General features: G+C 39.9%; 1 protein-coding gene across 1 annotated transcript in view; it reads right to left on the minus strand.

The window, feature by feature from the left end:
* Positions 1–340: 340 nt before the first annotated feature.
* Positions 341–26,687, minus strand: part of LOC102447253 (lysine--tRNA ligase-like) — a 103,342-nt gene continuing 76,995 nt past the window's right edge. Inside the window, exons 7-18 of the mRNA XM_075921054.2 lie at positions 25,990–26,155; positions 21,299–21,392; positions 19,916–20,102; positions 19,359–19,484; positions 16,682–16,801; positions 15,538–15,700; positions 14,534–14,707; positions 10,175–10,260; positions 8,617–8,702; positions 7,686–7,812; positions 5,275–5,418; positions 341–3,365 (exon numbers count right to left, since the gene is read on the minus strand). Of these exons, the coding sequence (XP_075777169.2) occupies positions 3,318–3,365; positions 5,275–5,418; positions 7,686–7,812; positions 8,617–8,702; positions 10,175–10,260; positions 14,534–14,707; positions 15,538–15,700; positions 16,682–16,801; positions 19,359–19,484; positions 19,916–20,102; positions 21,299–21,392; positions 25,990–26,155 (1,521 nt within the window). The 3' untranslated portion in view covers positions 341–3,317. The remainder of the gene's footprint in view (positions 3,366–5,274; positions 5,419–7,685; positions 7,813–8,616; positions 8,703–10,174; positions 10,261–14,533; positions 14,708–15,537; positions 15,701–16,681; positions 16,802–19,358; positions 19,485–19,915; positions 20,103–21,298; positions 21,393–25,989; positions 26,156–26,687) is intronic.

Raw genomic sequence — 26,687 nt, forward strand, 5'->3', positions numbered from 1 at the left:
CCGCTGAGTTCTGTCGACAGATCTCAGCAGTTTTGTCAATGGCTGTAAACCTCATTCTACGAGGAATAACGCCTTTTGTCAACAGAGTTCTGTCGACAGAAGGTATTATTGCATCTACACTGTCCTTTGTGTCTGCACTGTCATGTCAACAAAGCGGCTTGCTTTGTCGACAGAACTGGATGTAGTCTAGACGCTCTTTGTCGACAAATTCTGTCGACAAAACTTCTGTCAACAGAAGCCTGTAGTCTAGACGTACCCTGAGAGCTTTTAGTCATTTGTATAAAATTCATATTGAATTTTTTCATAACTGATTTTATTAGTTGTGGGAGCACATACAATATCAATTAGAAACACACTGCGGATGACTAAAGCAAAGTATAAATGTTATAACCACATCAAACTACAGAGTGCACACAAGTGAATAAGGCAGTTTGTGTGTCGATGGTACCAGGAGCTCACTAGGTTGATGGATCCTTGAGGAAATCATTCCAATGATTCCAACTTACTGCCCCAAACATACTCCACAAACGCCACTGTTTGTTGAATTCTAGTGCTGGAAAACTGGTATCCATTTTGTCCCGTTTAAAAGCTTGTTTCCAAAGCATCTGTTAATTTTAAACCTGCAACAAAACTAGTCTCCTAGGAATTCCATACCCTTGCAAAGGAATCCAAGAATGCATCCCATGAGGTGTGCACAACTTTACAAAATAATGACGTAACAGCTTTAAAGATAAAGTCCAAAATAGTTTAATGGGAGAAAAATCAGAATTTACTAAATTATATATTATTTTCTGGAGAGATTTCATTCAACCTAAGATTTATTTTAACAAATTAAAAATCAATAGTAATACCTTGATCTCTAATATTTTAGGGTATTTTTTCCTTACAGAAGTTGTATACAAGTTGAAAATCTCAAGTAAGAAAAATAAAGCAACAAAGTGATACTGAACAGATATATATTGACTGAAGTCCAAAGCTTACTGAAGGAAGGATTAATAGTCTGACATGTAAACTCCACAGCAAAACAAAAATCTAAGGCAGGACTAAAAATAGCTCCCATGTTTGTATCTATTTATTGAAGTACAAACACTTGTCACAGTTGCAGGGTTAGATTTACTCTGCCCTCTCTGGATCTCTGTGCACCCTAACAGATAAGTCTCACACTTTTATACCTCTAGATATAATTACACCTTTCTCCCACTCTTAGACCAGGACCCACCTAAGTTACAGACACCTGCTTACTAACTAGGATCACCCCCAGCAAATTCAGTTTAAATTCAGTATCTGCAGTTCTACCCTGTGGGAACTGTGATCAAAGGAACAGATAAGTAACCATCCAGTCTTTGAACACCAATTTGTAATTAGGTTATCTACCTTGAACCAGAGCTGGCCTTATCATGAGGTGAACTGAAGTGGCTGTCTCAGGTGCCAGACTGTGCAGGGAGTGCCACTAGGACCCAGGGTGTAGAAAAATGTGTCTGCTGCTGGTGTATATGTATTCTCTCTGCTCTAGATGCACAGAGATGGTGGAGTGCCATGAGAGGAGGAGAACAGCAAGAAAGCAGAATTGAGACCTTTCCAAGTTTTGGCCCAAGCGAGGGGATATGGGGGCATCATTTGAGCTCCCCTCCTCAGGTTCCAAAATGTTGTTGGCAGACCCTGCCTTGAACTTACTGTCTGCCTGTTGGTAGCCAAGTAAGCCCATCTTCAGATTCCCTCTACAAAGTGTCTTGGGCAGCCATTCCCCCTGAAACTGGCCTCTCCCCCCTTCTAAAGTCCCTAAGGGTGGGATTCAAATATGTGTTACTAAGGTGGAGTCAGGTGCCTTTGCAAATCCTAATAGTTTAGGGTCCTTAAAGCTAGGCATGATAAATCTCTTAGTCTAGTTAGAACCAAGGCAGGTAGATCTTCCCAGTTAATAGCCTAATCCCTGTTCTCTTAAAAATCCTGAACCAGTTTACTGAGAAGTGTCTTTTATCTAATCATAGTAAAAACAATCAGGAAATGAAACACTAACAGCTCCTTTTGACTTAACACTAGTCAGACAGAAAACATCCCTTACAGCAGCAATTGGCCAACTATAGAGCAAATATAGTATTCCTGAATTAATACAGAGCAACCTCACCTCCTTCATAATAATTGCATGCATAGAAAATAATGGACACAAATCATAGGTGTACAGCAACTGATACTAATCTAATTAACAAGAAAATGTTAGATTTTACCTGCTTATATGAAACAGAGTTTGGTTATATTGAAGACAAGAGACAGATTACATGGTTAGTAATATCAGCTAAGACTGACCAAATGAAATTCACACCTATGAACTTCAGCGGAGTGATGGAGGATAAATTGTTTGCAGGTTCTTGTAGGTATGTTGGTCCCACAGTATTAGAGGGAGAAGTTAGCTGAAGTAATCTCTTTTATTGAACTGATCCTTAGAAGTTGGACTCATTTCCTTTATTCCTTAAAGGAAGCATATCAAGACCAAGAACCCCACAATTCAATTTTACCTACAGAAACCATTAAATTGAATTTTTGCCAGCTGTTTCTACAGCTGTCCTGGTCCAAGTATAGGGGATAATTGTGATTCTGAGATTCCACCATGAGGTAACTTTAATGACTGTGATGGTAGGTAACAGTATATGCTTGACAATCTTGAAAGGGTCACTTCAAGAATAAAAGCAGTGGTCTGAAGTCATCCCTCGGGTCACTTCACTGAAAGCAGTGGAGTCAGCCTCTTTCACATTGTCTTCCCAACTTTTAACATTCGGTTTTATTTCAGAATCTTCACATCACTCTTACATTATCACATGACAGTGACAACAAGTAAACCATAGACACAATTTTTCATGGGCAAGCTACTGAGTTGCATATAATGCTTCCCTACTTGTGCCTATCTGTTCTATTCTTACAAGGAGGCACATTATCAATGTTTATAAGAGACTTGCTCTCCAGGGGTTTTATTGTCAGTACAAGTACAGATCAGATAGCCACAGCAAAAGAAAAACATCACACACATGCAACTGGCAGATCTAATTTTATGCCCGCTAGCTTTGACTGTGCATTCTAAGTTGAAAAAGTTGCTTTCCCTATACAGTACTTTCTCCTTATAAAATATGTAGTTATGTTATTAGTCCATGCTATTAGTAAAAAGCTACATTGTTGCAGTGGAGTACTTCTGCATTAATATATCTTTCTTTAACAAGTTGTCACTATGGTCTTGTAAATTTCCATGTGAAATTTACACAGATATCATTAGGTTGGTTTTTCACCTTTTACCTCGAAATTGTACTTCAGTTCTCTTATTTCTCTTATTACGGTTTGTTTTCACATGGCTTCATTGCTGGGAAGAGCAGAACCTCCTAAAGCACAGGGGGAGAAAAAACACACACCACAAGATGATACTAGAATTACCAATGCCAAAACTTTGAAAAATCATGAGTCAGGCTCCAAAAAAGTCATGAAACCGAATTAAAAATGAGATTTAAAGAAATATTGGGTTCTTATTAATCTTTTGAGCCTCTTCAGTGCACTGGGATCACCTTTTCATGCTTCTCTCTGCAACTATATGGGCTAGAAACTTACTTGAAAAAAGAAAACAGATTCTCACCTAAACACTTGTCTTCGAGAGCTGAAGTAGGTTAAACATGAGATATTAGAGAACTTGCAATAAGATTGCAAGAATTAGTAACACTAGTCATTAGCTTTAGATTTACTTCAATATGTTTTAATCCAGCTAACTCTGATCCTTATTCTTATTTACAATCAAGGCCTCCTTACCCTGTTTTTCTAGTAAAGGAGTCCTAAAAAGGAGTAAATACAATTTATTTAGAGAGCAATATAATAGAGCCTTTGGGTAAGCAAGACTCAGATCCTGGTCTCTGGAATGCTGCATAGTAGACATTGAGAAATGAAGGCTCTTTACATTCAGTAAGCCTGTCAGCACCACTGACCATAGATACAGAGTTAAGGTACTGTACCAACATTATACTGTATACTGACAACTCCTGCTCTCCTAATTCCTGGTCTTTCCTGGCATTGGTATGTGCCTCCAAGCCCAGTCACTTACCCTCTAGTCAAGTACGAGTGCTACAATTACAGTTTTCAAAACACATATTGACAAAGGAAATATAATTGTTTTTTATGATCCTTCACCAGGCAGCCATATTAAGCGCAGAGGAGGGTAGAGCAACACACCATACCTGGTTTCTTAAATACTGAGAGAGAAATGCACACTTATAAAATATATGGATAAGTACTTTTTGAATTTGCCCTTATTGCTAGTGGCCTATTGAAATTCATGCAAGAAGCTGCAGGTGTCTAATACTGAAATATGGAGCTTTATATACTGTACTGCTTTTCAGGTATCTATAGAATACACAGAAAAAGATGGAGAAGTGGTTCCCAATTTTTTATTTTTTATTAGTATTTTTTTTTGGTTAGATCAAATCCCAGCATGACAGAGCTATACTCAGAGCCATCCTTATCTATTATACCCAGAATATGCAGTTGCATAGGCCACCCGAAAATTTGGGGCACCACTGAGTCTTAATATCCACCCTCTGCCTCTTCCTATCCTTCTTCCCTGACTCACTGCTTCCTCCTGAGAGGACCTAGTTAACTTAAAAGTGAAAAAGCCTGCCAGATCTATTAGCAGAACACTGAACTTGTGAAAGAGCCATTCAAATGGTAAAGAAGCTTTTTAACAGGTATTTGCCAACCCCAGGTAGATACTGTCACTTTCTGAATTTACTGTGTTAGTTGACAGGACTTTAATTTACACTTTGTTTTAAAACTATTTCATTAGTGTGTTGATGAAGATTATAAAATCACATCTCTAAAAAATCCTCTTCCCAGGTGCCATTAGGCACAGGAGCACCAGTTTAATAGTACTGCATAGGGCCCCATACATTCTAAGGATGGCTCTGGCTGTACTCTCTTGCAAATGTACAGAGATACTAGAAAGTTGGTGGGTGGCTATCAGAGTGCGATTGGGCTTCAAAGCAGCCTGGCTGCTCTTTCCAGCCCATCACCTTGTAGATGCTTTGCATTTCCTGGGCATACATGGTGGAAAGTTGCAATACAAGACATTTTATACATATTCCATATCCTCCTTTCTGCCTGCTTTAGAAGCAGCACAATGCTACATGGAATGAAGTCATTTTGAAGCAATATTATTTTGCCCTTTATGAAAAAATAGTAGAACAGTTATCCTAGGCATGAAAACTACTTATTTACCTTTTGCTGTTTTCTAATTACTGCTTCACCTACCTTAATGTTGTTGGAGTCAGTGAGGAACATAGCAAGACGGTCAATTCCTATCCCCCAGCCAGCAGTGGGTGGAAGTCCATATTCCAATGCTAAGCAGAAGTTTTCATCAACACTCATGGCTTCTTCATCACCTGCTGCTTTAGCCTAAGGCCCCAAAACAATATGAACACAATTCAAATATCTGTTTGGCAAGTCTCTAGGCACTTATAACTCACTGTAAAAGATGTGTAGCATGAACTCTATTTACTGCTACTGAATGTCCCATGTAGCACTCTGACATTATACAAACATGTGCTGCTGAAACTGCAGCATTTTCTGTCAGCAGGTAAGAGGCTGATTTCTTTTTTGTGATTCAAGTCTGGCTGCGTCTGTATCCCTCCTTGGCTGAGTTACAGTTGGGTAGCAGAGCTGCAGTCCATAGGGACCTATATAAATGGGTGGTCTTCAATAATATCACCTTAGCAGCAGCTCAGAAGGGAAAAGATTTGGTTGCGATTATGAGTGCTTTGTTCCATAGGTTGATGATGGCAGGAGACATGACAATCTTTCACAAGAGGAAAAACAGGGCTTAAATGCAGGTGGAATTGACAGAAGCAGAGCCCGGATACACATTTTCAAATCTGTGGCACAGAAGGTCTGACCCTGGGGCTCTAGGAAATACTCTTGAGAATTCAAGCCCTGAGGAAAATCTTCTACCTGACAATTCACCGTGTAACACTAGTTACTTTCCAGCTGGTTAAAGTGTCCTTGATTAGGTTATTTAAACCTAGAGAATTCTTAATCCCTTGACTGAAAGTTAGGGGATACTTCAGGTACTTCCTTTAGCAGGGCTAGGCAAAATATGGGCCCTGGGCCAGATCTGGTCCATCAAGCCACTGGTTCCTCAAGCAGGCTCCCTGCCTGCCCCACCCCTGCACACCACTCAGAAAAGCCAGCTGTGGGATCCTGTTTGTTTTTCAACAGCTGCAAGCCCAAAAAGGGGAGGAGAGGCATTGTATGCTACCTCCTCCCCAGCATAATATTGCAGCTCCCATTGGCTGATTTCCAGCCAATGGGAGCTGCCTGTTCAAAATACAGGCAGCATGCAAAGTACACCTCTTCCTCTCCCCTTGGGCTTGCAGCTGTTCACAGAAGCACATGGCCCCGCAGCCGGTGCAGGGGACATGGAAAGCAGGAAATCTGCTTGAGAAACCTGATGGGCTTCTGACCAGAAGTTACCCAGGTAAGTCTCCTGACCAGAGCCTGCCTCTTGCACCCCAGCCCCTCCCCCAATCCTCTGTCCCCCACCCCACATAACCAAACTCCTTGCTGCCCCCACCCATATCCCCTCCCAGATCCTGCACCTCAATCCGCTGCCCCAGATAATAATCCCCTGCCTGCCCTAGATCACAACCCAAACCCCTACACGCCCTTCTGCATCCCAGTCTCCTGCCCCAGGTCACAACCCAAACCCTTGCACCCCCTCCTATACTGCAGTTCTCTGCCTCAAGTCACAACCCCCTTCTTCACCCAAACTGCCTCCCAATCCCTTACCCCAAGCTCCCTTCTGCACCCAACCTCCATCCCAGACCCTTCATCTCTTCCATTAATGTTATCGAAGTTGCAGAACCTTGACCACTTACCAAATTCTTGGAGTGGCTCCCCCATCAAAAATTATTGCCAACCCCTGCCCTCTAGACTTTACTGGAGAACAGGCAAGGCATCTAAATGGTGGTATGCTCTGCTACCACATTCTGCCTCTGAGTCTTATAACTGACATGCTAGCCAAATGCAGCAACATGTGGGAAGGTCGCACAAATACAATATAGGTAGGAAGTCAAAAAGCTCAATCTCATTTCTGCTGTGGGCCCCTTAAAAAAAGATAACTGGAAATGAGTGTCATGGGTCCAAAATGTTGTGAAGAACTGGCTATGCACTACATTTAAACCTTCCCTTCTGCACCCAATCACTAACTAGAAGTAATGGTACTCGCAAGAGAAAGGGAAAAAATGAATTTGGAAAGCATTTTTCTTTATAATTTGGGGTTTTAGAAAAAACTTTTTCTGCCTTCTGAAAAAACTAATAACATGCTAAATGTGTACCAAAAAAAAATCTGTGAATGTGAAAAGAAACCCCATCTTTAACTATGCTTCAATAATACCACAGATTTTTCAGTCAGACAGATGACAAAAAGACATAAGCTATGTTGAACCCAAACCCTGTTTAAAGCTGATGAACACATCCTCTGAGTTAAGGGAAGCAAAATTAGTCCAAACAATAATTCAAGGTCAGTGCAGAGGACCTAGATCTGTTCAGCATTTAGTTCAACAACATATTGCTTATGGCTGTTAATTTTCAAGGCAAGAGCTTGCATTCATTGCTTTTAAACGTGATATTTTAGTTCATACTGTTGTCATTTTGGAAGTTGTTACCTTAGATTGGTCCTTAAAAAGCTCTCGCTGCCTCATTGGATCATTGAGCTCAGTGTAAGCATTGCAAATTTCCTTTTCCATCACAAAGAGTTCAAAACGTTCACTCAGGCCTTTCTGTGAACGGTGCCTGGTTAGAAAGACAAGACAAGAGGCACAATTTAAAAGTTTGGTCTCCAGACTGGGATCAAAATTCCAATAAAGGACTCAACACATACACTTTAGGGTTTTAATTTAATTTTGGAACATCTTTCCCTGAGTTCTATAGGAAAACACTTAATTATACCATATGCCACTTATTTTCTTAAATAACACAATTTCATACTTGTTGTTAGAGCTGTGAAAAGGGTGGGTGAACCTCATTTCCAGCAAATCCAGAGCCAAAAGAGTGAAATTATCTTGGAAATTAAACATTTTATAGAATTAGTTTTGAGTCTTTTCTTCCCTGCAATGACTGCTTTTTTCTTTTCCGTGAATGCCTTCAAAATGTATGTTTCTCCAAAAATAATGGAAAAAATGTACAGTGGATTATTTTATATGGATTGAGGCATATGTGCATCCTGGCCTTAATTATACTTCCACTTTTGTGCCCTACATTTTGTAGGTGAAAAGAAGTGTGAGCATATTAAAGGTAACAGTCATCTATGTAGCTGGTTTATGGGTACGATCAGGTTCGCTTGACATACCAAAGACCTAAACTGTATGTACATAAATAATGCACCTTGAGGGGATTCATTTTTCTGAAATTCACAACCCTCAACTACAGCGCCAGCAGCTGACTTTTATACCATAATATAACAAAACAATAACATGGACAAAAGTCACAATTTAGCTTTCAGTAGAAAACCACAGTTACAAATGGATAACTTTACTGAACCCTGCAATGAACTGAAATCTAGTTCAAATTTAAAACACTTGCACTGATATTACATACCATTTAGCCAGAGGACTCATGATCTGGGGGTGGTTACAAATAAAGGTGGGGTTGATGCAGGAAACTTCAATAAACTCACCTACCAACTGCAAAGAGACAGAGACTTCAGTTTTTTTTTTACTTGCATTTCACTTCGTTCTCAGCATAATTACATTATCCCTGACGGCATCATAAGAATTGCCATTTATCTCAATATTGGAGAGATTATTCCAATTGTGTTGGAGTCAGCTAGTTTCAAAGATAGTGGCAGGCCTTAAAATTACTTCTGGGGCATATTTGGGGTGGACATTCAGTCCAAGCCTATTTTAGGAGCTCACTGTAAAAGGGCAGCTGACAAAAACATGAGTGAGGATGAGGAGCTATGAAAATAGTAATAGAACCAGAACACAGAGTTCAAAGGACTACTGGGTAGAAAGGCTCAAAGATAAGGGTCAAATAATTGCATCAAAGATAGCAAAAAGGTCTTTAACAAATGAGAATGGAGTAAAGACCTCACAATTTGGCCACTGAGTGGAGCTGGGAAGAAGCTATACTCCAGAAGAAAGTTGCTAAGTTCCAGAAGCCCTGGTCTACACTAGGACTTCATTTCAAAATAATCTCTCCACCTCCTCCAAGGTCTAATTTATAAGTGGAGCGTCCACACTACTAAGCCCATTATTTTGAAATAACGGGCCCTGGAATTCTAAATCTGTACTCCTGATTTGCATCAGGAGTAACGCTAATTTTGAAACAGTTATTTCAAAATAACTGTGGTATGGCTGCTCCAGTGTTGCTATTTCAAAATAATTACTCCCCAGAGTAATATGAACTAATTATTCCCCAGTGCTTCCTGGGGCTCTACATCAAGGTTGTACATCCATATTAATGGAATCTGCTTCAGACTAATTTTGAGGCTTCCCTGTACCGTGCGCACGCTAGTTTGAATTTGTTAAACTGGGAGTTAAGTCAAATTTACTCCAGCTTTAATCACTCTAGTTAGTCACTAGCATATCATATGGACCATAATATAACCACAATGTACGCACTGTCAAGACTACTTGAAATTATGTCAAACAGAGTTGACTAGACCAGAATAATTCTGAAATTAGAAGCTTCAGAGGGGTAGCTGAGTTAGTCTGTAATAGGAAAAACTTAAAAAACAACAAATAGTCTAGTAGCACCTTAAAGACTAACAAAACATGTAGATGATATCATGAGCCTTCGTGGGCACAACCCACTTCAATTGAAGTGGGTTGTGCCCACAAAGGCTCATGATACCATTTACATATTTTGTTAGCTTGGGATGGATGTCTCTAATTTCAGACTAACTAAACTGAATTTAATGGTCTTCTAGAAAAAACATATTATGAAAATATCTTTGATCAAGTTTCAGTAAAATCCCAGACAAGTTTATATATATATATACACAATATACAAGGAACCATATAAAACATAAATTGATGTCATTCCAAATACACACAGAATAGTACAGTGAGATTTTTAAGTGTTATGTAACCAAAAGTTGGGAAATGTACCAAATATTATACAGAAGAAGGAAACAAAATAAAGACAAGGAAACCTTATCTAGAAGCCTTGCTGTAGTCCGAGGAGGAGTACATTGGATTCCCTTCTTCAAACATAGCTTGTCAAGGAACTGTCGGGCTTCTACAAATGAAAATAATTATGACTGTGTGTTAATAAAGGAGCTCAGTTACTAATTAATTTTGGAACAAAAAAAGGTACATTTCCTCCTAACATTTAGTTTCAACTGCTGATTTCAATTTACATTTTGACATAAAAATACTTAGCTCAGGAAACAGCTCAGTAAAAAGCTTGTAATGGTCTCCATACAGGAGATAGGAGTAAGAGAAAGAAAAGGTGTCAGGGAATTTAAAGTTAATAAAAAGTGTCAGATACACTTTTGAAATATAAACATTTACCTATCCACAGACCAAGTACATCATGGGCAACAACTTCCTCTAATTCCTCCCCAGTGGACTTTGCCCTAGCCTGGAAGTCACAGGAGACTATGTAGGGCAACCTCCACTCCTATTCTGTTTTTTGTTGAGAATCTCAACTAAAAGGGTAAAGGTGCCAATTAGGTTGTGGTATTGCAGAAACTGCTCTCTTATCCAAAAAAGGCTCCAACTTATTCAGATAGCTCACGGAACCACCGTCATGTGATACAGACACTTCATCACTTGGGCTACATCTATACTACACTCCTTTTTCGAAAGAGGCTTTTTCGAAAATATCTTTTGAAAAAGTGTCTAGACAACAAGATTTTTCGAAAAGGCAGCTTGCTTTTTTGAAAGGGTCTCGATGCTCTCTTTCAAAAAAGCCCTGTTTTCGTGCAATAGCGCCTTTTTTCAAAAGATGACTTTCAAAAAAGGTGTTATTCCTTGTAGAATGAGGTTTACTGCTGTCGACAAAACCGCCACGTTCTTTCAATTTACTGTCAACAGAACATGGCGGTAGTCTAGACGCAAATACAGGTTTTTTTTTTTTTCGAAAAAAGGCCACTTTTTAAAATAATAAAAAAACCTGTAGTTTAGACACACCCTTGGACTCCTGGCTCCACTTGAATCTGTGACTGAGCTGAATGATGTCATCGCTAGTGCCTCAAGACTACTGAATTTTAGGGCTGTCCTTCACTGCAATGTTAGCTTGGGCTATGTGAATCCTACCTGTAAAAATCCTGAGCAAGTTCTAGCTACCCCATCATTGGGGGTGGGTTGAAGTCTGAATGCTGCCAATGCTGGAGCTAATAATAGGGGGAGCTACTCTGTGCTGCTAATGCCGACTGTACAGTTCAAGTGTTATTTCACATTGTGGCCACTTGTATTAGAACTAGGCTAACTGGAGAGGAGTTACTCCAAGTCTAGATACATTGGATTGTCCCTGCATGAAGACATGCTCACAATGAGTTAATTCTAATTCTCCTCTAGTTCCAGAGCATGCTTGCATTTCTGCTCCCTCATCTTAAATCACCTTGCCTGCTCCCATTCTTGAAAACCTCCACAGAATAATCATGTTCATCCATCCTCCATGTGATCACAACACCCTTTTATTGGAATCACAATTATATTCCCCAGCATGAATTGCTTTCTTAAATTGCTCCCCTCACCCAGTTTACTTGACCTCCATTTATCCAAATGTGTTTTCCTTGCAATTTTGGGGATATGAACCAGGCTATACTGCATTTGTAATCTTAATTGTATAGTGACTCCTCTGGGTTCCACTCTAAACTCCGTAATTTCAGTCATAATGATGTGTTCTAATAGCCACCATGCATATACACTAAACCCATAGCGGAATTCAGAGTTCTGCTGTGCTTCGTTAGCATTACATTAGGAGAGGCATTGGAGAGAATTGAAGCTTTGTATTCAGTCTGGCAATTCTGCTTTTAATAACACAAGCCAGCTCAAAACAGAGAAGTACATCTACCCTCAGACATCACCAGTTGCTTACCTTGCATAACGATGGCCATTTAGATTAAGCACTGCGTACCGTTACTATTTTTGTTTCCTTTTACACAGCTGCTAGTTCAGAATGTGGGAGAATAAAAGCTAAAGGCGCCACCTTCTCGTACACCCTACTTATAGGAGCCATCTATATAAGCTATGACTCTTCCTCTCTCCCAGTATCCAATATGTAATATATCCTAAAAAAACACTTTTCTTCTTCCTTATACTCTACCTGAAAGTAACCTTTTCTCACTACTGCAAGATTTCTGCCAACTCTCCTCATTTCCCACCTTCTCCCACTATTCTCCTATGCCCACCCTTTCCTCTAACAGCCACATCTGTATTTTTTTTCCTCTTTTCCCCCTTCCCAATCCAGTATTCCATCCCTTGTTGATCTTTTCCTTCACACTTGGCTCACTCCTCTCCCCCACTCCATTTTTATTCATAAGCTTTTTTGATCCGATCCTCATTAAATGTCATTGCAGGTGTGTTTCTATTCATGTTACTTCACATCAAATAACTTTTTTTTTTACTGTAAGAGTTAGTGCTGAACAGAGAAATTCATCATTTATCAAGTAATTCTAATAGAATGAGGAAAGCTGTGTGACCAAATAGCAGAAAAGGTTCAGTGAAGGACAATAAAAATGATTAGGGGTATGGAACAGTTGCCATATGGGGAGAGATTAAGGGTGTGTCTAGACTACAGAGTTTTGTCGACAAAAGTGGACTTTTGTCAACAAAACTATACCTGCGTCTACACTACCGCTGAGTTCTGTCGACATAACGTCGACAGAACTCAGCAGTTTTGTCGACGCTGGTAAACCTCATTTTACGAGGCATAACGCCTTCTGTCAACAGAGTTTCTGTCGACAGAAGGTGTTATTGCATGTAAACTGTCCTTTGCGTCTACACTACCATGTCGACAAAGCAGCTTGCTTTGTCGACAGAACTGAATGTAGTGTAGACGCTCTTTGTCGACAGAAGTTTTGTCGACAGTATCTGTCGACAAAACTTCTGTCGACAAAAGCCTGTAGTCTAGACGTACCCTAAGACGACTGAGATATTTCAGCTTGGACTAAGTCGGGATATGATAGAGGTCTATAAAATCATAACCAGTTTGGCGAAAACAAATTATGGAAATGTTATTTACTCTTTCCCATAGCACAAGTTCTAAGGGTCACCAAATAACATTTAAAGGCAGCCGATTTAAAAAAAAAAGAAAAAAAAAAGCAAGTTTTTCTTTTCACCCCCATGCAGTCAACCTGTGCAACCCCTTGCCAGAGGATATTGTGAAGGCCAAGACTACAAAAGGGTTCATGAAGGATAGGTCCATTTATTTGTCAGAAGCTGGGAATGGGATCGCTTGATGATTACCTGTTCTGTTCAATCCATCTTGGGCACTTGGAGTTAGCCACTGTTAGAAGATAAAATACTGGGCTAAACGGACCTTTGGTCTGACCCAGTTTGGCCACTCTTATGTTCTTATTAAACTATTAACATAATAGTTGGCTGAGGTCTGGGAACTCTTAGCAGTTGTCACTATCATCTCAACATTTGCTTAACAGGACAAGTTCCAAGAATAATTGACATTCCCATTAGAGCCACAGGCATGTATAGAACAAGATGCACCGAGGCAGCTCTCTTCCTTCCCCTTTATTGAGGTGTGGGATCCCTGCCCCAAAACATCTCTTCTCTCCCACCCAAGAGCTGGGATCCCCTGGCAGGAAGCCAGCTACTTCTTCATTCCTGTCTTGTGGCTCTTCTTCCCCAGGGTGGAATAAAGAATCCTACTAACTCAAATCCTCATATAGATGTAGGTTACATCACATAATTTACACTAATATGTATTCCTGATACGACACCTATCAGACCGGTGTAGGAAGTAATTCATGTCAATATAACTATGCAAATTAAAGTTATATGTTTGTGCAACCATGTAAAGAACTTTTCACAGTACTAAATTGCTTTTCTTTAACAGCAGCATTGCAACTCATCTCTCGCTGAGGTTTATTCATATGCCATGCCTGGCATTTTTGTAGTCAGTAATATTTCACTTCAATACAAAAGTGCCTTTTCACATTTCCATCATTCAAACATAGTGGAAAAAATGTTGCCTGAACTTAAAAAAAAAATCACCTTTGGGCAGAAAGCAGCGAATAGAACATCTGTCTCAAAGGAATATTCAAGAGAAAGGCATAAGTGGCAGAAAGTACCTCTAAAAGGAAAACCATGCATTTTATGATATATGTTGGTGTTAAGGTTAAGATACACACAGACTTCTTTCCTGACTATACAAGTGAAATTTAACCAGGGCATGAAACACGCTGTTACAAAAAATGAAAGGTTATCACACAATTACAAATCTTGCGACACAAAAATTTCTTTAGTGATCAGTGAAGTGAAAATGGCTTACTATTTAATTCATTGCATCATTCAAACCCCAGAGATAAGCCCTAACAGATTTAACATACCCTCAGTATCCAGACTTTCTGGTGCTGGCAGTTTCTCTCCCGTGACTCTCTCCAGTTCTTTCATCATGCTGACTCGTCTAAAAGGAGGACTGAAGTCAATTTCTACTGCCTTTCCCTCAGGGCCGTCTGGATGGTAAGCGATCTTGTAGCTACCTGTCACATGCTTCACCATGCCTTAGCATAAGTAAAATGTGAGATGTCAGAACTCATCTTAATCTGACTGAATTCCTGGACTTTTACATAGGCAGCTATAGTATTACTTGCAACATATTGTCTGTTCTGATCAAGAGATATTGTTATACAAGACATTATGGGTATGTCTAGACTACATGGCTCTGTCGTCAGAGCCATGTAAATTAGTTTACTAGACATACCTAAATGAAGTGGCGATTTAAATAACTGCCGCTTCATTTAAATTAAAATGGCTGCTGCACTGAGCCGATCAGCTGTTTGTCGGCTCAGCGTGCTAGTCTGGACGCTCCGCGGTCGACATCAAAGGCATTTGTTGACCACCCCGTTATGCCTTGTGGGATGAGGTTTACTGGGGCGGTCGACAAATGCCTTTGATTTCGACCACGGAGAGTCCAAACTAGCGCGCTGAACCAATACACAGCTGATCGGCTCAGCGCGGCAGCCATTTTAATTTAAATGAAGCGGCGATTATTTAAATTGCCGCTTCATTTAGGTATGTCTAGTAAATTAATCCACATGGCTCTGGCGACAGAGGCATGTAGCCTAGACATACCCTATGTGATAACAGACAGCAATTTTTTTGTAAAAGGGAAATAAAAAAAAATGATCCTGTCCTCTCATATCTTCTGTGGGTCCAATTATTCAATATTAGCCAAACAATAATATATTATATCCCTTTATTTGTCAATTGCATGCACTTTTATTTGATCAATACAAGTTATATTCCTTTATGGTCTTTGAATGACTCTCCCCTGACCCAAACCATTGAAGTTGTTCATTAATGAATCTATATAATTATCCCAAGTACATACCTGACAGCAGCTGTTCAGTGATGTCCATGAGATCATTGTAATCTGCATAAGCCATGTAGAACTCACACGTAGTGAATTCTGGATTGTGGGTTTGATCAATTCCTTCATTTCTGAACTGACGTCCAACTTCATATACCCTCTCTAGACCTCCAACTACTAGCATCTGCAAAAAAATCCAGATTATTCCCTACTGACTTTCTTCTTGGGGAGGATATCAATTCTCTATAACAAGTGATTAGTCCTAATATTCACCATATGTTTAGTGAAACCTTATATACGGGGATGTGATCTTTGCCAATTTTTCCTGCCAATTCTATATTGCAATTCTTCACTGAAAAAAAATAAAAGCCAGCCTAAAATTAGAGTCCAGTCTTGCAAAGTCTCTGTATATGGAACTCCCAAGGACTTCATGCTGCTTTCCAATGGCTGGTTTGCTGTTGAAGGATGCCTACAGAAGGGGGTATTTAGTATTTGGGCCTGAGAATCCATGTAAAAAATGTGGATTTAAACTTTGTGTTTTGATAATAATTGCAATTGACAGGTGTTTGCTTTTCCTACATCTAAATGAACTGCAAACGTCATAGGCAGATCCGTGAAGACTTAGGTAGCTTTTAATCATGCTGCATCACCAGTGACAGATATGATTCAATAACTCCTTCCTATCTACAGAAGAGTGTCAGTGCTTTCTAAGTCAAATGCATATACTTAGTCACTACAGAACATTTTCAAAACAATTAGTCGTTGCTAGCAGAACAATTTTTATCCATTTACATATATATTAAAACATTGGTAATCTATCTATCTGTGAGAACCTCTTGACATCTAGAAAATGAAGGATATGTCATTCATATAGCAGAGTACAAGTTCTTGGGCTTAGCCTATTTCCCGTGGCCAGCAGATATCACAGGCCAGGATAAGCTAAGCCTTCACTGACCATGGCTGTGACCACATCCATGCTTTACCCCAAGGCCCTGCCCTTGCTCCCTCTCTCCCCTAGAGCTGGTATGGGTTCACCCTCTGCTATTTATAGTTTTAGAGAGACTATATTATAATGCAAAAAATACATGGACAATCTTCTTCATTAGGAAAGTGAGAGCATTTCCTATTGCTAGGTGTGTAAGCTGTCATTATTCAATTGCTGCACCTTGTGGTAGAGTTCAGGAGCTATCCTCATGTACAGGTCCATGTTGAGCTCATTGTGATGTGTGATAAAAGGTTTGGCTGCTGCACCACCTGCTATCATGTTCATCATCGGAGTCTCCACCTTTAAAAAAAGAAAGAGCTTGGTTGTCTTTCTAAAAGATATTCTGTAGCTCAAGCAAAATTTATTGACTCGATGCAGGAAATATTGGATGATGTTCTATATCCAGGGAGTCAACTAAAAGACTATAAAAGGTCCCTTCTCACCTTAAAGGCCTATGGATGAGCAATTTGCTTACAACATGCCAAGCAGATAAGAAGCAGAACAGTAAGCTAGAGACAGAGAGCCATTTAGTTGGAAATCCATTTTTCCACATGGATGCTTTAATGGGAGTTAGACTAAACTCATCCCTTACTCAATTATAGTCAAGAAATAGATTAACACTTCTAAATCACACTCTGAAAAGGGAGAAAAAAGTACAGTAACATCAGCTGTACAAAAAGATTCTCACCAATATTGTCACTAGTTTGTAATAAAAAGCAACCACCCCCAAAAATATTTGTGTCCTAAGCTTTTTTATTAACAAAAGTGAAAGGTAACAGGAGTTTCTCACCTGCAGAAAAAAAACTATTTTTTAGAAAAAGTGCCAGATTTCTGACAGGCATAAATCCACGTCTGATTTTTGCTCTAAAAAATGGTGCTGGAAGCCAAGATGTAAGGTGGTGGGAGGTAGAGACTTCTCAGTTGCTAAATCCATATTATAGACTGCTGTCACAGAAGAGGACAGAACAAGGCTCATCTTCTCCCTGGCTCTGATCCAGTACACACTTCAGTACATGTGTAACTAAGCACACAAGTAGAACTATTGGCTTCAAAGGGACTAGTGTAGTTGTGATTTAATACTTGCTATCTCAGCAAACTTTAACAGAATTTTATGGAACAAAGGCTCTTTTCTAGCCTATGGGGTTTCTCCCAGGTGAATTTCAAAGTCCTGTTGCAAACAACAGGTCTTACAGAATATCTCAAAAAAAAGTCACAAGAATCCTTTTAAAAAAAAAACGTTCGACAACCTAAGGAGAAGGCTCAGTCCAGCTTCCCCTGTAATACTCTCAACTAGAAGATACAAAAGATTCATTTAAAAAAAAAAACAACCCTAAAAAAGCAATAATCAAACTAAGACCAGTGCACCCAGCAGGTACCAGAGGGTTGGAAACATTGCCTGTGAAGTGGAATCCATACAGAGAGAGGGGGTATCCCAATACCCACCTTTGTAAAATAATCAATCACTGCACTGGAAACACTAAACATTCAGATGAACTAAATGGTGCCTTGGTCTTTTGACATTGTTTGCAACACATCCCGCTGAAACAGACTGTTCTTCTGACTCCCTCTGGCACTGATTGCAGAAGACCCCAGAACTGGCACAAACTAAATGTTAGTTTATCCTGAATTCACAACATGTGCAATAACTTTCCAGCAATTTTCCAGCAACTAATAGCTCTATATATTCCATAGTGGTATGTTCATTTGAATTAAAATGCTGCAAGATAACACTGACAAAATTGCACGTCCACAGTGTTTGACTATGTATCCATAGACACAATGGAGGCATTTGTTGTGAACCCATAAGTGAGTGTGCATTGAGTTCTCAAATATGTGTGTGTGCACAGATACAGAAAAATCAGCCGATGGGCATGAAACTTGGTAACCCTAAGTAACACAATGACAACTTGCTGGCAACCTGAAGACGACGTCCAGGCCTGCCCCTACAGTCTTTACTGATTTCAGTGTTAGCTTTGCCTGAGTAAAGGACATGAATTACAGAAATCAGTACTTTAGAAGACACACATACCTACACAATCACAAATAAGTTACACTTCAATATTCTTTGACATATGGTTAGATATTGCTTGTTAGTCTTTTTTTTCCCTTCCACCACCAAAGAAAGCAGAGCCATTAGAAAGAAATTTACATCTAGCTGGGGAATCAGTCCTTCCCACAGTCCTCTCTTCTGTGTGTAAGTCATAGCAAATTGGATGGCAACTGCAGGCTCCATTTTAGAACTCGGCAGGCCATGCATCACCTTCAGATCACACTGTGGACAACACTGCTGTATATGTCACTGCATTACCCTGCTTAGAACCAGCACTTTCTGAAAGATACAACTGCTGATGAATGACCAATGAAATATACTTAGATTTATTCAGCATGTAAGCCTCTTTCATTTAGTTATTCAGCTCAGTGCAAATCAAGTCTTTTTCCAGTAATAAACAGGACTTTTTTTATCCCATGGAAGATGGGACAATCTAGAGGAATGAGCGCAGAAATGGAGCCAGGAGATAATGGTCTTGGATGAGTCATTTAACTTTCTTTCTCCGTTTTGCCCTCTAAAGTAAGGAAAATAATTACCCACCTACCTCTGAGGACTGTTGAGAGAATTAATGCCAGTACCGTGCTTTAATACATATGCCAGAGTCTTCTAAAGCAACTAATAATTCTGGGCACCTTGAGACATCTGAAGAGAGATTGATTTTCAGAAAGTATCTTGGGTTTGGTGAGGACCCAAAATCATGTGTTGCTTTTGAAAACTTGGTCCATTAGAATATTCAGTATCTGAATAAATATGAAACATGTTATACCATAATGTAACCATCACATCAATCGTCTTCTCAGTCCATACCTCAAGAAATCCAAGATTATCCAGGAAGTTTCGTAAATAAGTAATAATTTTACTCCTGGTAATAAATTTCTGTCTCACATTCTCATTCATAATCAAATCCAGGTAACGTTGACGATATCTGGTTTCCTACAATGAATCACAAAAAATGATGATAATATGTCAGCCTTCCTTCAGCCAGTCTCTCCTTTACGCGTGCACACACACCTTCTATCAACTTCACTTGGAAATAACTGCTCAAAAATCCTTGTACAAAATTATCTCATCCTTCACTGTTCAGGCTGGCTTCTGCTCTCCCTCAGCCTGGCAGTGGCTTAAATTCAGTACTAATGTTTGCACACACATCTCTTGCAAAGCACTCTGTGGCACTTTGGGCTGAAAGTGTTATATTAATGCAAGGTATTATATGGGATCCATAGCTGTGAATTCAAACTCTACAGACCACAACAGGCCACTGTGAATTTACTTGTACAAAAGAACCAATTGTAAATCCCATGGAACAGTTGCTTCTAGATAGTTACCAATGGGCTTCCCCAGTGATTGGCCCTGATTGAAGTTACCTGATCTTTGAGTCCATAATGAAGATGAGGCAGCATATGCAAACATGGTGACAGCAGAATTATTTCTGTAGATATGATGCTAAGCTCTCCATGCTTGGTTCTACCGGGATATCCCACAACTCCTATTATGTCTCCTCGCCGCAGCTTATCTATGGTTTTAGTGAAAAGGTCTTCAGACTTAAAACATCTGACAAAAAGAAGCAGAAATGACTTAGAAATGGAGAATTCTTTCCAAACCATTAGCTTTTTTGTCTAAGGTAGAAAATATTTGCAGTTAAACTAAAACCATCCTTATAAAGATTTATCCTTAAATATTTCTTTCTTGATCAAAATATTATTATTTATGGTTATTGTGGGGTAGAATATAATAGATTACAATAACAATTCTAATTAAAAATCATCTAAATGAAGTGCTTTATAAATTTACTCTATTAACTTAACTGCATAGTTGTGATTGAAAAAAAATCAGTCAGCTTTTAACTACACTACCCAAATTCAAGTGATATTGTAGTTGTTACTCCTTGATACTATAACAATTCAGAAAAGGACATCTCTCTACACTTTTAGGTTGGATAACAGAAATTAAAATCATGTCATTTTAGGAATCCTCAAAAATAAATAGACAAGTACAGCAAATAGTCACAATATTCAGATTTTCACACATTTACTTTTACTATGTTCACATCTCTTTTGTGTTTGCTTTTGCCAACAGTTTAACAAGTTTGATGGCTGGAATATTTGCCCAAACAGCACATTTTAAGTGAAGGTTGCAGAAAGCAAATTTCAAATTCCTGTTTCTAAGCACACACTAGAAATATTGGATTTTATAAAAGTCACACTCATGCATTTAGGAAACACATCCTCCGCTGGGGTAAACCAACATGGCTCCTTTGACATTAAGGAAACTACACTAATTTACCCAGCACAAATCTTTCCCTACAAATAATTTGTCCACCCAAAGAGTAAAAATCATTAGCCTTTAATTAGGCTCTGGCTAGAAGCCCATTGAAATAAGTGGGAAGACTCATCACCCCAGTGGTCTTTGGGTCACCCCGATAGGGCTTTCATCTATTCAAAAGAGAGTGCAAATATTAAGCTTTCTAGGAGCTTTTGAGCAGCTACATGGAAGAGCACCATCAATAGGAATTAACACCACAAAGTTCAGGGCAGTTTGGCTCTGGATCTGAATTTTAGATTTGGACCCTATTATGTGACAAAGGTAAATAACCACAGAAAAGGTTTGCTTCCTTCTAACACTGAACAAGGAACTTCACTGGAATAAGATTAAGATAAACAAAAGCACCACTATTACAGCTACTCTATCTCTCTTTCTGCTTCACTACACAGCAGGCTCCACATTATTCACAAGTAACGTTTACCCACTTAGCATTGGCCATAACTTGTAATTTAACTCCATTTCCTCGGAGATCATAGAAGAAGAGCTTTGCACCAGCAGACCTCTTGGCATGAATTCGTCCTACCAAAAAAAAATTGGTTCTTTAATGATAAACGACAGAAAAAACAAAAACACGGGGGTGGGGAAGGATTCCTTGTGTAGTGACTAACCTGTGTGCTTCAGGGCACAGAGTGTCTGTATGGATGTGGGGGCGGGGGAGCGGTACTTTTCCTTTTTTGAACCATTTGATAAGAGAGAGAACATCTCATTGACCCACCTCCCCACCTACACCTCCAGTTTGAACTAACAGGAAGGGTTCTGCTGAACACTAGTGCTAAACAGAAGATAGTTTGCGGTAGAGTTGCAAACCCTGAAAATAATGGATTCTATCACTAATCGTAGGAGAAGTGCGTGTCTACAGCCACATTCTATTAGACATTAGGATTATTCATAATCACAGGGCAGACTAAGTGCACTTTCCAATCAAGGTGCAGAATTTTGAAATTGTTATAATATAGGGCTTGACCTATTTCTGTGATAACTTCAAAGTAAGAGATAATTACAATGATTAGCAGTCTCCTATAAGAGGAGACTTGCATGCTGATAGAGTTTCAGAGACTCTTTGAAAAATGAACAAGAAGATTGATATCACTGATACACTGGCAAGCTCATGATTTAGAACAAATACACTTTTAGGTATGACACAGGGAAATACTAGAATCAGTTCAGGTGATGAATGGAGGAATAACTGATTTGCTTCAGATACAATGAGTAAGCCAAACCTTCAATCAAAACTGAAGACAAGTTTTTATTTTGTTTCATGGGGGGAAAGGTTGCTATTTGTTTAATAAATTATCTTTCTTTTTTTTGTACCCCTGCACTTCCTGCAGCTGCTCTTAGTTGCAGAGAGGAACCAGTCAGTCTGGGATTGTCCTCTGTTCAGGAACTGAGTGGAGGACAAAGGTGACGGTCACTTTTGCTCACTCTGGCCACTGCTAAACTGAGCACTCCTTAGTCACAGTTCAGAATCTGGGCCCTTAAATCCAAGGAAGGAGGTCAGGAGATAAGTATGACTCCCACCTCAGCAGCCCAAGTCTTGAAGGAGTTATAAACCCTCCTTCTTCAGGACATAAGCCAACCACAAATTATTCTGTAACCATTTTCACTACCATTTTTTGCACCTCCCTCTGAAGTAGCTGGCACTGCCAGAAATAGGATACTGAACTAGATGGACAGGGGCAGCCCTAGACTAGCTGCCAGCAACTGGTGCCTTAGGCAAACCACGCAATCGGTGCCCCCACCTCCAAACCCCTCAATGATATTGCTCCACCATTTGGTGCCCCATTTAACCTGGCACCCTAGGCGACTGCCTACATCGCCTATATGGACGGGCCGCCCCTGGTGAACTACTGATCTCATTCAGTATGGCACCTTCTTTGACAGTATATTTTACACAGCTGTGCTGTCATGCTTCACTTCAGTACAGAGGCCTGATCAAAATGGAAAGGACACCATGGGGGGGATACTTAAGGGACTGTCTCAGAATTTCTGTATCTGTGTATAGTCACTCACTAGATAGGCAATGCTGTGAAATCTTGGGCAAGTCCCTTAACCTTTCTTTGCTTCAGTTACCTCAGCTGTAAAGCCAGTATAATAATGCAAACCCACCTCAAAGCAGTTTTATAAAGCTAACTGCATTAGTTTATTTTTCTGAGACTTGACCATGTTCACATCTCTTTTGTACTGGCTTTCTGCCAGCAGTCGAACAAGTTTAATGGCAGGAATTAAACTTAAGTAACACTTCACCCCCAACTCCCATGGCCCAGGAAGCATAAAAGAGGAAGCCTTATTTTAGAAATGTGTGTCTGTCTGTCTGTCCATCTGTGAGTTCATTTGTACAGTACAAGCTAGGACCACAACATCTGGTATGCAGCTTCTTCTTATAATTTGAAGTAAAGTAAGGGTTTGGTTGTTAAGGGTTTGTGTTGCAGCACAAACAATGGGATCTGCCTGGAATGCACTTATTTCTCATAAAATGGAAAGGGAAGGGGCCTGGTAGAGGGACAGTTACTCTATAGGATGGCCACAGGGGGCAGCAATGGACCAGAGATGGGATCTGGACAACTATAACTCCATTGGGCCAGCAGGGGGTAGGAATGGAGCTGTGCAGCTATCTACTATGTATTTCAGAGAGTTTCTCTGTTTGTGTGTCTGTTTATGTGTCTATCCCTGAGCCAGGGGACATGCACCCCCCACAACTGTGCCCGTTGCAGCTGCAGCGGCCATGAACAGGTGCTTCTCACTTGGACTTAAGCAGCTGCGGTAAGAGGGATTGTCATCTCTCTTCAGGGCAGCCAGCATACTGAACCCCTCATCCACAGCCCAACTCCAGAGCAATGATTTAAATGAAGAAAAACAAAACTTATTTGAGTTAAGGACCCAAGCAACACCGGGTAGATCTTCTAGTACTTATATATTAGTCTAATTAATGTAATGGTTTAAGATTTCTGCAGACCAGGACCAAGCATAATTTTTATGAGGCCAGTGCAAACTAGTAGCATGGGCCCCCTCTCACACATTAACACCATAATTCCTGGTCGGGGATGGGCTTTCTCCAGGGTCTCCAGGACCTTGTAAAAAGTACCCTTCCACTCTCTCCATTTGGGGGCCCAGCTGCAGACATTGTCAAATAACACCTTCTATTCAGCCTTATCCAAGGCTCATTTAATATTTTAACAAAAACTTGCTGCAGCACAAGCCAGAGACCTCTTGTGAAATTCAAATAGGATTTTAGTTTTAGCTGTAGTTTGCAGTCACCCAAATAGTGCACAAGAACATTAATAATATCAGAAAAAGAAGAATCTTTATGAAAATATGTCATGTTGTTCCATGTAACAGGAAGAGCGTGTCTCTACAGATGGAAAGCTTTGCATAAACTTAACTTCTATTTATAAGGAAAAAATACTATGTCCAAGTGTATGTTGTTCATTGGCTCTCTATTCATTTGCACATGTTTTCACTTGTTAAGTCCAAACTATCTGAGAGACTACATGAGGCTCAGTGCCAGATAGTTTAGTTAACATTAGCATTAGAAAAAACTTAAAAAACAACAAATAGTCTAGTAGTACCTTAAAGACTAACAGAACATGTAGGTGGTTTTGTTAGTCTTTAAAGTGCTATTAGATTATTTGTTGTTTAAGTTTTTCCTGTTACAGACTAACTCAGATAACCTCTGAAGCTTCTTGAATTAGCATTAGAGTAAGGGTATGTCTACACTTGCACCCTCTTTCGAGAGAGGGATGCAAATGAAGACATTTGAAATTGCAAATGAAGCCGGGATTTAAATATCCTGCGCTTCATTTGTATATTTACATTATGGCGCTATTTTGAAATAGTGCTATTTGGAAATAACAGATGCTGTTAAGACGTGGTTAAGAAGAAAACCCTTCTCTCAAAATAATCCTTATTCCTCATACAATGAGGTTTATCAGTTATTTCAAGAAAAGGGTTCTCTCTCAAAATAACTGCATCTTAACAGTGTTATTTCAAAATAGCGATATTTCAAAATAGCACGATAATGTAAATATACAAAGGAAGCACAGAATATTTAAATCCCGGCTTCATTTGCAATTTTTAATCTCTTCATTTGCATCCCTCTCTCAAAAGAGGGTGCAAGTGTTGACATACCCAAAGGGTGTATGTAGACTACAGGTTGTTGTTTTTTTTAAAGTGGCCTTTTTTTTAAAAAACTTCCCCTGCATCTAGACCGCTGCTGCATTCTTTCGAAAATAAATCGAAAGAACATGGCAGTTTTTTCGACTGTGGAAAACCTCATTTTACAAGGAACACCTTTTTTTGAAAGTGCTCTTTCGAAAAAAGGCGCTATGTAATGCAAACAGTGCTTTTTCTAAAGAGAGCATCCAGACTGCTTGGGTGCTCTCTTTTGAAAAAGTGGCTCACTGTTTTGAAAGTACTGGTTGTAGTCTAGACACTCTTTTTCAAAAGAGGCTTGCAGTCTAGACGTAGCCTAAGACAGTATAAAGCACATGGTCCTCTCCGAAATCAGAACAGATGACATTTTGTTTTACTTTCATTGAATAGTAGCACATAATCTGAAAAGACATGTGTGGCAATGGCCCCTCTTCCCCAAGCCACCACTGGGTAGGCCTCCTCCCCTTAGCCCCCGAGTTTGGGGTTTTGCAGCACTCTCAATGGTAGGGAGCCCAGCCAGGTGCTCACAGGTTCCCTCCCTAGCTGCCTTTACCTAATGCTGGTCAAAATTGTTTCTCTGACTTCTTCCTCTTTGTCTCTCCACCACCTTCCTTTCATCCCCTCACTCTCCCTTCCAGCCTCCAACTGCTGAGGCTTTTAAAGGCCCTCAGACAGACAGCAGAGAAGTCAGCTGGCCCCAATTTGCCTGAGCCAGCTCCCTCCCAGCTGCATTTAATTGGGCTGCAGTTCTCTGCTTCTTCTCACAGGGTTTTTCCCTTTTGAGGCTGCCTTTTCCCTTCTCTATAGCAGCTCCTTGGCCTGACCCTGTCACACATGCAATATGATTGAGTAACTGGATCACATTCAATGTATGCTCTTTTGTAAACCACCATTCCTTATGAATAAACACTAACTAAGATGGGACCTTTGGGCGCAATTAGAAATTACTACCTTATCATATACTAACCTGCCAGAGATATGTGATTGTCAGGAAGGTTCTGTCCATCAGAGAGGTAGCTGAATTTCTCAATGAATTCACCAAGGGTAGTGTCAGTATTGAATTTGTGTGGGTAAGGTTGTTCCCCTTTTCCTTTCAGTTGCTGGATGGCATCACTTCGAATCAGATGGTATTGCTGCAATAAAGAAGATTGGAAGCAGAGTGAAGGATTTACAAATGATATATAGTCCAGTTCTTGTGCAAAAACTCTTCCAGAAGAGAGCATCTACACTGACATGTACTTTTGCGCAAGAGCATCCATGCCCGTGTAGACGCTCTCTTGTGCAAGAAAGCTCTGATGACCATTTTAACCATAGAGCTTTCTTGTGCAAGAAATTCATGGTGCCTGTCTACACTGGCCTCTTGCGCAAGAACAGTTGCGCAAAGGGGCTTATTCCTGAGCGGGAGCATCAGAGTTCTGGCACAAGAAGCCCCAATTTCATATATTAGAATGTCAGTTTACTTGCACAAGAACACGCGGCCAGTGTAGACCGGCAGATCGCACCAGTATAGACACAGCCTAGTAGTATTCTATGTTATGTGCTGCAGTATGAACTATTATTGAGAGAAGGGCTTGTAGCACCTCCTATTATGAAAGTTCCTTAATACTTCCCATTACAAGACTTGGTTTTCAACTGCTTATAACTTTGCCAGATGTTAACTGTTTG

The sequence above is a fragment of the Pelodiscus sinensis genome, chromosome 2 (assembly GCF_052426305.1).
Source record: "Pelodiscus sinensis isolate ZL-2025 chromosome 2, ASM5242630v1, whole genome shotgun sequence".
Classification (NCBI taxonomy): Eukaryota; Metazoa; Chordata; order Testudines; family Trionychidae; genus Pelodiscus; species Pelodiscus sinensis.